Source organism: Gorilla gorilla, chromosome Y (genome assembly GCF_029281585.2).
Source record: "Gorilla gorilla gorilla isolate KB3781 chromosome Y, NHGRI_mGorGor1-v2.1_pri, whole genome shotgun sequence".
Taxonomy (NCBI): domain Eukaryota; kingdom Metazoa; phylum Chordata; class Mammalia; order Primates; family Hominidae; genus Gorilla; species Gorilla gorilla.
The window spans coordinates 30,666,321-30,682,479 of NC_073248.2; the positions used below are offsets into that span (position 1 = coordinate 30,666,321).

Sequence of the window (16,159 nt, forward strand, 5' to 3'; positions counted from 1 at the left end):
ATAAAAAGGAATGGAGTACTGATACCTGCTACAACCTGCATGTCCCTTAAAGACATTATGCTAAGTGAAAGGAGCCAGACACAGAATCCCATGTTTTTTGACTTATTTTATATAAAATATTCAGAATAGGAAAATCCTTAGAGACAGTAGATTAATTATTGCCAGAGAATTATAGTGTGTACTTCTGGAGTAACAAAAAAACTTGAAAATAGAGAGTGGTGGTGGCTGCACAACATTGAGAATATACTAAATGCCACTGAATTGTACACTCTAAAATTGCTAATTGGATGTTATGTGGATTTCACCTCAATAAAAGAAACATCAAAAAAACCAGTGTTCAGATAACCAAAAAAAAAAATAAATTATTGCTTTGTGTTTTGTTTACATCTGTATTTACTGCATTGAGCTTGGTGACTCACAGTATTTAAGAAAAATTCTACAAAGGCTTCAGTAATACATTTGCCACCAAGAGACAACTGTTAAAACTTTTGATAAAACTCCTAATAGACTATTGTGTCAATATAAACATTTCAAAATTTAAAATGTGTTTTTTACTCTGCATACTAGTTTGTAACTTAAAGTCAATAGAGTATACTAATAATATCGTGCCAAAATACCTCAAATTTATAGGCTGCATTTACAATTTTAAAACATTTGTAACCCCTTATTCCATTACTTAAGTTAAACATTTTCTCGGCTGGGCATGGTGGCTCATGCCTGTAATTCCAGCACTTCGGGAGGCCAAGTTAGGCAGATCACCTGAGGTCGGGAGTTCGTGACCAGCCTGGCCAATATGGTAAACCTCGTCTCTACTAAAAATAACAAAAACTAGCAGGGTGCGGTGGCGCACACCTGTAATCCCAGCTTCTCCGGGACTGAGACAAGAGAATCTCTTGAACCCATTGAGACAGGAGAATCTCTTGAACCCAGGAGGCGGAGGTGAGCTGAGATGGCGCCATTGCACTCCAGCTTGGGCAACAGAGTGAGACTCTTCTTAAAACTAGAAAACATTGCCTTACTGAGCATTTTAGTCTCTTTGTTTCTTTTTATGCTTTTAAAATAATCACTGTTGACAAGCCTAGTGAAAATTTTTATGTCCCAATAATTGTTGTTATATATCCATTACCGGCATCATGGAAGCAAGGAATACACACACACAAATACTCTTGTTTTTAAATGAACTTTTGAATGCTTAATGCTAGATTGTCCTCTTGAAAGGCTTTATTGATTTATATTTGCATATCAGTATGTATGAGAGTAACTATGTTCTTGAATTCCTATCACTGCTTAGTATTATTTGTACCATTGGATTGTAGTTTATATTACTACTCTTCCACTCTCCTTCCCGCCCCCCCCCCACCCTGTCCTTCCCCCTCCTTCTTTCGCTCCCTCCCTCCTTTCCACCCTCCTTCCCTCATTTCCCTTCTTTTCCTTCTCTTTCCTTTCTCTCCTTCCTTCTTTCTTCCTTTCCTTCCTTCTTTTTTGTTCTTTGACAATTGCTTCTGTTTTCATTTCTAAGAAAATTCTTACAAATCCTTAAAACTCATAAAAATGGGAGAAGTCATAAATTTTTTTGTTGTAGTATGTATACAGTAGTCAGGACCTTTTGTAAAGTTTGTATTTCCCCTTTAAAAAATTATTTGTAAAATGACATAAAAATTATTTATCTTTCTTGTGTACAACATCTCGTTTTGAAATATGTGTACATTGTAGAAACTAACATTTGCATTACTTCACAAATTTCTATTTATTTTGGTGTTAAGAACATTTAAAATTGACTCTGCAATTTTCAAGATATATAATATGAATATAGTTATTATGTTTTATAGTAGATCCCTTGAACTTATGCTATCTTACTAAAATTTTGTTTCCTTTGACCAACATCTCTTTACACCCCTCACCCTCATTTTTTTTTCTTCTTGAGACAAGGTTTGGCTCTGTCGTCCAGTCTGGAGTGTGGTGGCACAATAATGGCTAACTGCTATCTCTGCTTCCCCAGCTCAAGCAGTCCTCCCACATCAGCCTTCTGAGTAGCTGGGGCTACAGGCATGCGCCACCATGCGAGGATATTTTTTGTATTCTTTGTGGATATGGGGTTTTGCCATATTGCCCACACTGGTCTTGAACTTCTGAGATCAAGCAGTCTGCCATCCTGACCTCCCGAAGTGTTGGGATTACAGGTGTGAGCCAATGTGCCCAACCCCATTTTTTTATTTAAAAGAAGTGAAGCAAGGTCATGAGGTTAAAGAAAAAATGACATGGCACCTTTTCCACTTCTTTTTCTCCTTGTATTTCTATTATGTTAAAGATAAAAATATGGTAGGGGTTATAGAACTCTGAAGTGTTTTTTTAATAGTTAACTTTCATTATTTGCTCTTGAATTTTTTTCTTTATATAAATATATTGTTGGTTCTTGGCAGTCATTTTAATACTTTAAGAGGTATGTTTGTGTATTTAATCTGTGATTAACAAATGAGTTTTATGTTCTCTGGCTTTAATGAAACAGTGAATTTCAGGTACTTAGGAATACTTTTAAGGAAATTAGGGATTTAAGCTTATAACAGACTAAAATTAATAGATTTAAATATAAGAAATTAGGGATTTAAGCTTATAACAGACTAAAATGAATAGATTTAAATACAAAACAAATATTAAAAATAATTAGAAGGCTGTTTAAGACTAAAATTGGGTTCAAGGATTGATAAAACTTAAGTTTTGGGTATTCATCAAGGGGTTGATGTTGAAATGGTTGTCAAACCGTTTTTGTAAGTGGTAAAGGAAAACAGTGATCTTGCCTATAATAATACTAAAAGGTTTCATAGTGGGACGAACAAGGACAACTTCAGCCACTGAGGACCCAAGAAGCACATAATAAAGAGTGCGTGAATTTTGGTTTACCAAGAGAAAAATCAATTAGACGATTACTGCAATTATTATGAAACAGGCATTGTGCAGTATAAAGAAATCAAAATAAATGATCCTCACACTCTTGCCCCATCCTGTGTTTAAGACTTCAGAAAAGTCTGGTTACAGTAGGATTAGGAATTTTATCCATGGGTCAGTACTTGACTTACCTATTAAAAATAAGGACAATGCTTTGGATAAGGTAAATTCGACAGAGAAACTATAATGAAGGAGATTGGTAATAGTCATTGATTTTAATAACCTATTTAGAAGACATAAAATGTTAAGATTTTTTAAATGATAAGATCCCAGGGACTGATGTACTAGACTGATTCTTGAGAACTTGCTTAAATGGCTGAAAATATAACAGGTAAGCTTAAGTACATTAGGTGTACATGTATAAGAGGTAAATAAATTCCTCATAAATTCTGAATATGAATTTTAAACTTTATAGGTTGCAAATGGAGGCTGACCTAGTACTCTCCTAATGCCTTTATCTAGGACAATGGTTGACAGTATGATTATAATGTTTTTACTTTTTTTTTTAATTTTATTATTATTATACTTTAAGTTTTAGGGTACATGTGCACAACGTGCAGGTTCGTTACATATGTATACGTGTGCCATGTTGATGTGCTGCACCACTTAACTCGTCATTTAGCATTAGGTATATCTCCTAATGCTATCCCTACCCCCACCCCACAACAGTCCCCAGAGTGTGATGTTCCCCTTCCTGTGTCCATGTGTTCTCATGGTTCAGTTCCCACCTATGAGTGAGAATATGCGGTGTTTGGTTTTTTGTCCTTGTGATAGTTTGCTGAGAATGATGGTTTCCAGCTTCATCCATGTCTCTACAAAGGACATGAACTCATTTTTTATGGCTGCATAGTATTCCATGGTGCGTATGAGCCACATTTTCTTAATCCAGTCTATTGTCGTTGGACATTTAAACTAAAGAGCTTCTGCACAGCAAAAGAAACTACCATCAGAATGAACAGGCCACCTACAGAATGGGAGAAAATTTTTGCAAACTACTCATCTGACAAAGGGCTAATATCCAGAATCTACAATGAACTCAAACAAATTTACAAGAAAAAAACAACCCCATCAAAAAGTGGGCAAAGGATATGAACAGACACTTCTCAAAAGAAGACATTTATGCAGCCAAAAAACACATGAAAAAATGCTCATCATCACTGGCCATCAGAGAAATGCAAATCAAAACCACAATGAGATACCATCTGACACCAGTTAGAATGGCGATCATTAAAAAGTCAGGAAACAACAGGTGCTGGAGAGGATGTGGAGAAATAGGAACACTTTTACACTGTTGATGGGACTGTTAACTAGTTCAACCATTGTGGAAGTCAGTGTGGCGATTCCTCAGGGATCTAGAACTAGAAATACCATTTGACCCAGCCATCCCATTACTGGGTATATACCCAAAGGATTATAAATCATGCTGCTATAAAGACACATGCACACATATGTTTATATTGGCACTATTCACAATAGCAAAGACCTGGAACCAACCTAAATGTCCAATAATGTTTTTACTTTTTATAGACATGGTCAAGTGTATACTACATTTTACAAGTTATTAGAGAGTTTCTATGTATACTCCATTTCCCTCTTAGCCTCTTCCACTAGGATGAGAGATCTGTCACAGTATTATGAAGCAGTATTGATACATTAACTAAAGTCTCTATTCAAATTCTTTTTAAGAGTTTTTCCCTATTGTCCTTTTTCAGAGTTCCGACTAGGATAGCTCATTTCATGTAGTTGTCATGTCTCCTTATGATCTTCTTGTCTGTTGCCACTTTCTCAGGCTTTCCTTATTTTTGATGATGTTAGTAGTTTTCAGGAGTATTGGTCAGGTATTTTGTAGAATGTCCCTGAACAGGGATCATGTGTTGTATTTCTCATGATTAAACTAGGATTATCATTTTTTTAGGGGGAAAATTACAAAAATAAAGTGCATTTTTATCACATCATATCAGAGACATATACTGTCAACATGACTTAGCAATGTTAATGTTATTCACTGGCTGAGGCATGTTTGTTAGGTTTCTCCACCGTGAAGTTACTCTTTTTGCTTCTTTGCATATCATATTGTCTGGAAGAAAGTCACTATCAATAGCCTGCACTCAAGGGAGTACTTTTTTTACAGGTATAGACAAGCCAGTTCTTGGGGGTTCATTTGGATTTTGTTGAGTTTATTAATTATTTTAGGAAGGATGTTCATCTTATCTATAGTAATTCTTTTAATTCATGTAAATGAAATAACTTTTCAATTGTTTTGTGCTTTAATTTCTTGTTTTGACAGTTTCAACATACAGATCCTGCATGTTTTATTAAATATATTCTTATACTAAGACCTAAATATTTAAAATTTTGGTGCTAAATTTTTATGTATAGTTGTTTATTGTTAGTACTATATAAGAAATAATAGTTGAGTTTTAAAATTGACTTTGTATCATAAGAGCTTACTAAATTCATGCTAGTTCTAGGAGTAGATTTTATAGATTCCTTGAAATTTTCTTCAACAACTTATAAATAATTGGATATTGTTTAGTTTTGAAAAACTGAATACCCCAGCATAAATAAAACTGATTTTTAGAAACAGACTTTAGGACAACATACTTCTTACAATTAGTGTTTCTGACTAGGCTCTTATATGTTCCAGGTACTAGAAATTTGTGAGGAAATAAGATGAGGGAGAGAATGGACAATTCAAATGATGGTCATGTTAGAACACTTCTAAGGGGAGTGAGATGGCCTTCTAGTCATCTAGTTTGTAGTGTGTGAAAAGGATAGTAGAGGTGGTTTAAAAAAATAGGTTTGCACATATAATAATCAAAACCAAGTTTAACTGGACATTTTTCAGATAAAGAAATACAGGAACAGCAGATGTTGGTAGACATCAGTATGCGTATGTCCTGAGTCATGGTATTCCTAAATTCTATCTGGGACATAGATGCCATTTTTGAACTTTTTTCTTTGTTCTGGTACTGCTGTTTTCTTTATCACATATCTTCTTTGTTGGTATATAATTTTTTTTCATTATTTTTAGAGACAGATTCTTGCTCTATTGTCCAGGCGGGGGTGCACTGGCTCAGTGTTGACTCACTGCAACCTCCATCTTTGTGGCTGAAGCCATTTTTCCACCTCAGCTGCCCAGGTAGCTGGAACTACAGGTGCAAGTCACCATGGCTGGCTAATTTTTGTGTTTTTTTTCAAGAAACAGTTTCATTACCTGAGGCTGGCTTTGAACTCTTGAACTTGAGTAATCCATACCTGCCTTGTTCTCAGAGTGCTGGGATTATAGGTGTGAGCCTCCATGCCCAGCCAGTGTATAGTATTTTCTAGATGAGCACATTCTTTAGTAGCTTCTTAAGGAAAGATTCGTGAGAGATAATGTTGTTTTGAGACTTCACATATATGTTTATGTGAAATATCTTTCTTTTACCCTTGCAACTGTAAATTAATAATCTAAATATTTAAATCTAGGATGGAAATAGTTTTTTTAAAATATAATTTTGGAGGTAGTTTTCCATTTTCTTGGTCCTAGAATTGCTGGTATGGAGTCTGAGGCTCCTTAATAACAATTTTTTTCATGTGACCTGTTGCTTAGTGCCTTACCCCTGGAAGTCTTTGTCCTTATGTTGTAAATAGAGGAGTGAGTGGTCTTTTTGGGGTCGCTAAGGCTCATTCCAGTATGGCTGTGGAGATTATAGTTGATGAGGCAAATGAGATTAAAGGATTTGTTATACTCACAGGTTCTAGAAGAAGGAGGCCTGGCACCCCACAGAAGGGGTCATCTAGGTGGAACTCCCAGAGAATGGCCTCACCCAGCACATCAGGAGCTGAGAGAAAGTGGAACCATAGACAGTGGAACTCCTCTATTAGGGGTCGGGACAGAATACTCAAGCAAAAGACTAGAGAGAATTTTACTGATGTCTTTGAATTTTTCTAGATCATAATCAGGGAAAGGCAAGAAGGTCAACTTGGCAGGGACTATCTTTATCCTATTGATGGACCTGGTCATTTGGGTTAGATGGTCACAGGCTGTGGGGATGTTGAAGACTTAGGAAAATACTAATTTTCTAAAAACTGGGAATATAGAACTATTTTTCCAAAGTTTCAAATTGATATGTTTTAGAATAGGCCTATTTTAATCTGTTATGTGTCCTTGTGAATCAGCATCTCATGTCCTTCGTGTTGGAAATGTTTTGGTGATAATTTAGAAAATCTGTTATTCTTACCCTTACTCTGAAATTTTATTGTTCATATGCTTTAGCACATGATAGTCTGCGATTATGGATAGCCTTTCTGATCTTTGAATTTTCCCATCTCTTCCAGGGAGAGATCTTTACTTATTCCAGAAAAAATCATTTTTCATTTTTTTAAAGTTTTGTGTTAAAATATATATAACACAATTTGCCATTTAAATAACTTTTAAGTGTTAAATTTCTTTAGCAGTAAGTACCTCATAGCCATCACCACTCTTCGAAAACTTTTTTTAAATCGTACCAACAAAACTCTGTAGCCATTCAGCTATAAATTCCTATTCACCACACTCAGCCCTTGTTTGCCTACATTACACCTTGATCTGTATGAACGTATCTTCCCTTGGTAAGTTGTAAGTGGAATAATGCATTATTGTTCCTTTTGTGTCTGGATTCTTTTACCTGGCATGTGTTTAATTTAGTCATTCATATAATATGTATTAGAATTTTATTTGTTTTTAAGGCTTTTTTTTTTTTTTTTTCCTGAGACAGTGTTGCTTTTGACGCCCAGGCTGGAATGAAGTGGTGTGATCTGACTCACTGCAACCTTGGCCACTTGGGTTCGGGTGATTGTCCTGCCTCAGCCTCTTGAGTAGCTGAGATTATAGGCACCTACCACCATGCCTGGCTAATTTTGTATTTTTAGTAGAGACAGGGTTTTGCCATGTTGTCTAGGCCAGTCTCGAACTCCTGGTCTCAGGTGATCTGCCCACCTTGGCCTCCGTAAGTGCTAGGATTATAGGCGTGAACCACCATGCCCCGCCTGTTTATTTTCTGTAACCAGTTTACAATGTGTATATTTCTTTCATTGAAATGTTATTTTAGTGGTCACTCCTCTTTCTTCCTTTCTTCAGTTAGGTCCTTGCAATCACTAGCCTATCTTCTGTCTCTGTGGATTGCCTGTTATTGATATATAAATGATATCATATTGTATATGTCAGCTGTTTTTACTCAGCAAAATGTTTTCAGGGTTCATTTATGTTGCAGCATGTATTACTACTATGTTCCTTTTTATTACTGAATAATATTTCATTGTATTTGTATGCCACAGTTTACTGTTCATCTTGGATGAATGCTTTGGTTTTTTTTCCTACCTTTTGGCTGTTGGGAATATGCAATGAAAATTAGTATACAGACATCTGTTTGAGTCCCCACTTTTAGTTGTTTTTTTTTGTTGTTGTAATTGTTACCTAGGCTGGAGTGCAGTGACGGGATCTTGGCTCACAGCAGCCTTTGCCTCCCGGGTTCAAGCAATTCTCTTGCCTCAGCCTCCTGAGTAGCTGGGATTACGGGCACGTGCCAGCACACCCAGCCAATTTTTGCCTTTTTTTATTTTATTTTTCTAATTTTTTTTTTTGGTGGAGACAGGGTTTCGCCATGTTGGCCAGGCTGGTCTCGAACTCCTGACCTTAGGTGATCCAGCCGCCTCGGCCTCCCAAAGTGTTGGGATTACAGGCATGAGCCACTGCACCCGCTGTTCAGTTCTTTTGACAAGTTAGCTGGGAGTGAAATTGCTATTTTTATTACTGAAAAAGCAGTAATTTTTTTAAGAAAACCTGTTTTCCACAGATGCTGTACCCATTATTACTATCTTGCCATTGAAGGAGGAGACTTCCAGTTTTTTGTCAACACCTGTTTTTTACTATTTCCCCACACCTCCCATTGTAACTATTACAGTGTGAAGTGATAGTCTCATAGAGGTTTTGATTTGCATTATTTCCCTAATGACTAACAATGTTGAGTATCTTTTCAGGTGCTCATACGCCATTTATGTATCTTTGGAGAAATATCTGTTCGGATTCTTTATGTATTTTCTTAGTTGAGCTACTTGTCTTTTTGTTACTGAGTTCTAGGAGTTTTTTGTATATTCTCGAAAATAAAGTTTGATTAAACATATGATTTGCAAATATTTTCCCCCATCGTATAGGTTTTCGTTTCATTTTATTAACAATGTGCTTTGCACAGAAGTTTCTAATTTAGATCAAGTTCAGTTCATCTTTAGTTGCTCATGCTTTTGGTGTCCTCTCTGTTGCTGTGTTCATGAACATGAAGAATCTTTATATTTTCTTCCAAATTTCTTTGGTTTTACTTCTTATATTTAATAAAGAATTAATTACATTTAGTATATTATGTGAGTTGGGGGACCAGCCTCATTCTTTTGCATGAGAAAATTGAACTGCCCTTTCAAGAGTGAACTAGGCATTCTGTGAAAAAATCAATTGATCATATATGTAAAGATTATTTTCAGGTTCTCAGCTCTATTCTCCCATTGGTTTCTATTTCTATCCTTATGTTAGCTATACTGTTTTGATTATAGTAGCTTTGTAGGAAGTTTTGATACTGGGAAGTGTGAGTCATCGGAGTTTATTTCTCTTCACAATTGTTTTAGCTACTTGCCGTTGCTTAGTGCTCTAGCAGTGCATTGGTCCAAAAGTGACCTCTCTTTCTGGAGCAATGCCTTTGCGTGATCTCCAGGAAGTCCCGTTAGTCTGAGGGCCCTTGAAGGATGTAGGGGCTTTGTTGTGGCTAGCATCCACATCTCTTTTTCACTCACATTTGGATTAATTTCATACCTATCTTTAAGTACGTTTACGTCTGGTTCTTTCTTCATTCCTTGTGGAGTGTGATGACACTTAGATCTCTGGTTAATAACCTACTAATCCCTGAGCCTCCATTCTTTCTCTTGCCTTAGTTTATTTTTTCTTGTTAGTTTGGATTGAATAGTTTTTTATCTTTCTGTATTCTAGTTTAATGATGTTTCTGTGTGCATTGTGCCACTGAGGCTATGAGCTGAGCTCTTTGAGTATTTCATTTATAAGTTCTAAAGTTTACATTGGTTTGCCTTTTATAGCTTCTGTTTCTTTACTGTGACTTTCAATTTTTCCTTTTTTCATTGTTCTTTGAAGCACTTTTATTCCAGTTTAAAAATTTTTATCATATATTCAAACATTTCTCCCATCTTTTTGATTCATTGTGATATACTTTTTTTTGATATGGTGAATGATTTTTGACTGGATCTTGGAAGTTTTTATGTTAACACTATCAGACAGAGTCTCACTCTGTTGCCCAGCAGTGGTGCTATCTCAGCTCACTGCGGCCGTCCGCCTCATGGGTTCAAGTGATTCTCGTGCCTCAGCCTCTCAAGTAGCTGAAACTACAGGTATGTGCCACCATACCTCGCTAATTTTTGTAGTTTTAGTAGAGATGGGGTTTCACTATGCTAACAGGCCAGGCTGGTCTGGAACCCCTGACCTTAAGTGATCCACCCACCTCAGCCCCGAAAAGTACTGGGATTACAGGTATGAGCCACTGCATCTGGCTGGTGGATCTTATGTTAATCTACAGTAAATGGTATTGCTGTCTCTTACTGCTAGGTGAATGTTAAAGTTCAGATTACTGAGTTAGGCATTTTGCTAATGTTGAACTGAAATGAGAATTTTGGCTTCCCACATGGTTTCCATTATTATTCCAGTCTTCCTTATTACTGGCCAGTGGTTAAAATCCTGACTTCCACTGGGGTGCTCTGACTCCACTAACGTGCAGGCAGCTTGTTTCTGCCACGTGAGTGTGAAATCTAGGCTACCTTCATCAGAGGACATGTAAGCCTCATTACCAGCCATCAGATAAATTCTTTTCTTGCTCCCTACTTGGCTTCCTCTCACATTAACGCAATAGGTAGCCTGATATATGATAGATGTCTGTGCTTTCTACTGGGCCTTTGTGTAGAGTAGGTGGTTTGAGGGAACTTTTTTCTGTACTGTTTACAGTAGACAGATGCCGTTCTAAGTTTTCTGTCTTGCTGGATTGCCTTTTTCCTTTGATTAGGGAGATTAGTACCACCCTGCCCGCCTTCATTCTTTTTGATGCTTCTGGAATGGTGGCTTCTTCAGTTTCAAATGTAGGATGAAAGGGAAAAAGATAACCTGTAAATTGGTGGGAATTTACCACTATGGTATTCCTCAGGCTTTCTGTTCCTTTTTCTGTTCTTTTTTTTTCTGACAGTTGTTACTCGTAGTGTTTATGCTGAACGGTATCCTGCATTACTCGTTTGAGCAACGCTTTTTGAGGTCTATCTTCCAGGACTTTACTAACCCAGGAGATTCTTTCTCTCCGTTTCTCTCTGTAAAACTTCTAGCCAGTCTGCAGTTTAGATACTTGCTATTTTGGAGCTACTAGACACTTAACTGTAAAAATCTACATGTTTTCTATGGGTTTGAACAACCCCAAGTGCTTTCTGTATAAATTCACACTAGAAGAGCAATTACTGCATTCCATGATCTTAAGCCTATTTTTTCCACTAGAGTTGAACCTTTGCTCTTCAAGGGCTGGAGCCTGAGATAATGGCCACTATTCTTGAAATGATCCCTGTGTTTTAGGAGCAGGTACTGGGCAGGAGCTACAGTCTTTAGTCTGCTTGCCTCTCTTACAATGGAGACTACCCAGAGTTATATGGGTCAAAGGCTGTTGGGCATCAGTACTTTCGTGGTCTGTTGCAACTGGATTAGAGTTTTCAGTTAGCCATTCTGGGCATGGGAGAGCAAAGCAGCCTCTCGTCTTGTCATTTGCCCTTTTTTTTTTTTTTTTCAGACAGAGTCTCGCTTTGTCATCCAGGCTGAAGTGCAGTGGCACGAACTTGGCTCACTGCAGTGTCCGCCTCCCAGGTTCAAGTGATTCTCCTGCCTCAGCGTCCCGAGTAGCTGGGCGTACAGTCACATGCCACCATGCCCGGCTAAGTTTTTGCATTTTTAGTAGAGATGGGGTTTCACTGTGTTAGTCAGGATGGTCTCCATCTTGTGACCTCGTGATCCACCTGCCTCAGCCCCCTGAAGTGTTGGGATTACAGGCATGAGCAACTGCGCCTGGCAACACTTGTTTTTAATATAGTTTCTACAATACTGAGCTGAGTAGGGGAAATGTTGGTAGCCTACATCTGTCGAGGTGTTAACCTAGCCCTAAAACAGGAGCTTGTGCAAGAAAGAACACTTCATTTTGGTGAGTCTAGTGGTCCTATCTTACTGAGCTGGGGTACAGTAGGAATGGTGTGAGAAAGAATTAGTTCAGGCTAAAATATGATAGATTTTCACCGTTTTTTGCTGGGAACTTAGTTTATTTTCTTAGTAAAATTTTCTCCATTTGAATAGTGCCCTTAAGACAGCTATAGAGAGACTTTAAGCCTGCTTTTCTTGATTAAGTGTCTATGGATCTTTTCAGGCTACTTTTTTGGATGTCACTCCTTTACACTTTTTCGTTTTGAAAGTAAATATTTTAGTTATAGAAATGTAGCCTATATCGTGAGACGATTCTTATATATGCTACTGTCTTGAGCATTAAATTTGGTTCTTTTAAAATTCTGTCTTGTCATTTTTATGACTGTTTGAAAAAAGCAAGATTTCCTCAATAGGCTTACCCCCACACCTTAACTTTTTGTAGCTAAATTCAGTGGAAGCATTTCAGCTAACGTTTACATTTTTATTGTAAAAATCTCTGAAATTTCTAAAAATGATTGTTCAAGACAGAATCCTCCACATATAACAATATGTTCAATCTGCCACTTTTGGCATTCTGCTATTTTCAGTTAATTTTTTCTTTTTCATTTTTTTCAATTTATTTTTGACTTTGGGTGATATTCAGTGCTATAATTTATCCTGAAAGCTTATCCCCAGGAATATAATCATTGCTTAGCTGTTTTTCAGAGATTCTGAGTTGATTGGATAAAGTGATGATTTTCCTAGTTTTGTCATTGTTAATGTTTCCACTAATTCTAATGTGCTTATAGACTTCGTTTTTACATTTTTATTTTGTGGTTTTATTTTATGTGCCTTTTTTTAGGCAGTCAGGAACAACTACTTTATATGATTTGAGTACTCTTTTTGCTTTTAGATAGGTTTTAGGGCATAAGGCACCCTAACTTGGAATTAAACTATAGATAATAGTAGTCTACTGATTGTGTAAAGGGAAGCATCACAAAGTTATTTTGTGCCTTAGGTGACTGAATTTTTATCTTTCTAGAAAGTGAATTGCATGTTAAGAAAAATTAGAAAACTTTATCATAGTAGGGAATACCTCTAGAAGATTGCCATTACTTTTGGTCCCTGAAGGAGGTCAGATTGATTCCAGTAATTGCTAAGATACTATGTTGGTTTGAGTGCATGGGTGAGATTCGATCATGGTTTTATATACCTGATTAAATTAGTAAGCCATAAAATTTAGGTTATTTGATTTTTATTGTTTGTTAACAGATGGGCATGTTTGGCAGCTTATATTAAAATATCAATTTAATGTCTTACAGTGGATTTTTAAATGGGATATGATTTGGCTAATAATTATTTTTTCTTTTCCAGCATTATCTGCATATCAGAGATATTACAGTTTACAGGCTGACTACTGGAAGGTTGGTACAAATTTTCAATGCCAGTTTTTATTTCCTTTATGGCAGATCATACTCAAAATACATTTATCTTGTCATAGGATGTAACCTATGATACTACTGTTAGTTGTAACTGCTATGAGGATTAGCCATAGATAGTACAATGTGGATAAAGGGAAAGTCCTGTTTTAGTCACAGACTTTGAAAGGCCATGTGTTGATTCCTAATATAAATAAAATTATTTCTGGCTTTCATGAATTACTTGAGTGGGAAAGAAATGTAATTAAAAATGAAATCTACTTAGTTCCAAAACATATATTGATAAGCATTTATTTTGATTTATTATTTTTTGGTAAAACATTATGGACGTATAATACATATATAGCTTAGAATTCACTCATTTAAAGTGTACAGTTCAGTAATTGTTAATGTATTCATAGAGTTGTCCAACCATCACAACAATTAATTTTGAAACATTTTCATGATATTAAAATAAAACACTATACCCTTCTGTTTCCCTCCATTAATGTGGCACTAAGCAATCATTAATTTCATTTCTGTTTCTATATATTTGTGTATTCTGGACGAATTTTGATGGAATCCATCAAAACTTAAATCTATGGTGCTTCAAAGAATGCTATCAAAACTGAAAAGACAACTCAAAAGAATAAGAAAACATCTGCAAATCATGTAAGGATCAAATAACCAGACATATATATTCTAAAACTCTTGCAACTCAAGAAATAACAGAAGAAAAATAATCAGAATAGACATTTGTCCAAAAATAAACATTTACAAATGGCCAATAAACAAAAAGCTGTTCAAACATTAGTCATGAGGACAATGAGAATCGAAACTGCAGACCACTTCATATTTTCTAGGATTATAAAAATTTTTTAAAAGACAGCAAGTGTTGGCTAGGATATACAGAAACAGATCTTTAAATGTTGACGTGGGAATGTAAAATGGTGCAACTACTCTAGAAAACAACCTAGCAGCTTTTCACAAAGTTACTATCTTGTCAAACAATTCCACTCGTAGGTATATAATAAAAGAAAATAAAACTACATGTTCAAACAAAAGCAAGGATACAGATGATCACTGCAGCATTATACATAAAAGCCAAAAAGCAGAAACAAGCAAGTGTCCATGCAACAAATGATGGAAAAAAATATTTTGACTGTATGTTTAGTGAAAATGTCAAAATGTATAAATACAATGTTGTTTTGTTGCTTCTGCCTTTACTGCCAACTGACTAGTTTAAATATATCCATTACCAATCCAAGGTCATACCGGTTTATCAGTATTTTCCTTTTAGTGTTTTATAATTATAGCTTTTACGTTTAGGTATTTGATTATTTGAGTTAACTGATATGAGCAGGGAACTTCCTATTCTACTGTTTTGTTGACTTCCCTCAATTTCAGCCTTTTTTTTTCCTCCTTGGGAAATTGTATATATTTCTGTCCAAAAAATGTATATTTGTTTTTCTGATGGCATCCTGTAGGTCCTGTATGCGCTCTTTACTTTTACTTTTTTCTTTTTTTTAATTCATCTAACTGGCTAATTTCATTTTTATTTCCAGACACCAGCTTGAAACAGCTACCAGCTAATTTCAAATGACCTTGTTGTATACTAGCCTGCTGATTCTTCATATTTGCGTCAGCTATTGAGGCTGTTAATGTTCTGTTTTGTTATTGTGTTCTTCATTCAGTTCTAGGATTTTTTTTTAATGGTTTCTATTTCTTTAAAGCTCTCATTTTATTCATTGTTTTTTCGATTTCTTTTACTTACCTATCTTATGTTTCATCTCGTTCAGCTTCTTTAAGATGATTATTTCAAATTATTTTCCATGTAGTTTACTTCTTTGTGCTTGGTCACTGGAGCTTTATTAATTAGTTTTGCTGGTGTCATTTTGGCTGTATGTGTGTTCGAAGAGCAGACACCTCTTCTAGTCTTTACAGACCTCCTCTCTGGACCCTGGGCTGTTGGGATAGCTTCTGGGATCACTGAGTGGGGTAGGAGCCAGGTCAGGTGGCTGCTGCTGGGTATATAGTGGAGTTTGTGGTTGGGACACCTATTACTAGGGTCTGAGGCAGGTGTTTCTAATGGTTTTTAGACAGGATGGCTTTTAGGATTTTGGTCAGTATGGCTGGTAGCTGGAGCTGCATTACAGTACTGCTTTAAAATATGCAATTTGACAGGTTAGTAGGCCTACCTCAGGGGCACACACTGGATGAGAGTTTTGCCTAACTAGGAAACCACTGATTAGGCAAAATGCTCTCCTGGCCTGAGGCTAATAAGGTCTGTAGCCAAGTTACAGGGCAGTTTCAGAGTCTCTGTGGGACTGGGGTTCTCAGTCCGTTACCCAAGGCATGGTGTGGCATCTGTGTCCCTTGGTATAGTGCCTGGATTGTTGCTATTCAGTGTTGTTATGACTGAGGCTACAGGATGATAGGACTATAGCTGGGGACCTTGTTGGCAAAACTGCCACCTGGGCACGGGCCTGCTTTTGCAAAACAGTTCTTAGTCTGAGTTTTGCTGTCTTCCACCTGTAATTCAAAGCTCCCACAAAGCCACTTTCGCTTGTGAATCATTGCC

The 16,159-nt window shown here is 36.4% G+C and overlaps 1 protein-coding gene across 25 annotated transcripts in view; it reads left to right on the top strand.

Moving 5' to 3' along the window:
- The window catches only part of UTY (ubiquitously transcribed tetratricopeptide repeat containing, Y-linked), a 245,450-nt gene that overhangs the window by 16,652 nt on the left and 212,639 nt on the right, over positions 1-16,159 (top strand). For all 25 annotated transcript variants that reach the window (XM_055377186.2, XM_055377177.2, XM_055377188.2 and 22 more), the window contains exon 4: positions 13,535-13,584. In XM_055377186.2, coding sequence (XP_055233161.1) covers positions 13,535-13,584 — 50 coding nt within the window. The remainder of the gene's footprint in view (positions 1-13,534; positions 13,585-16,159) is intronic.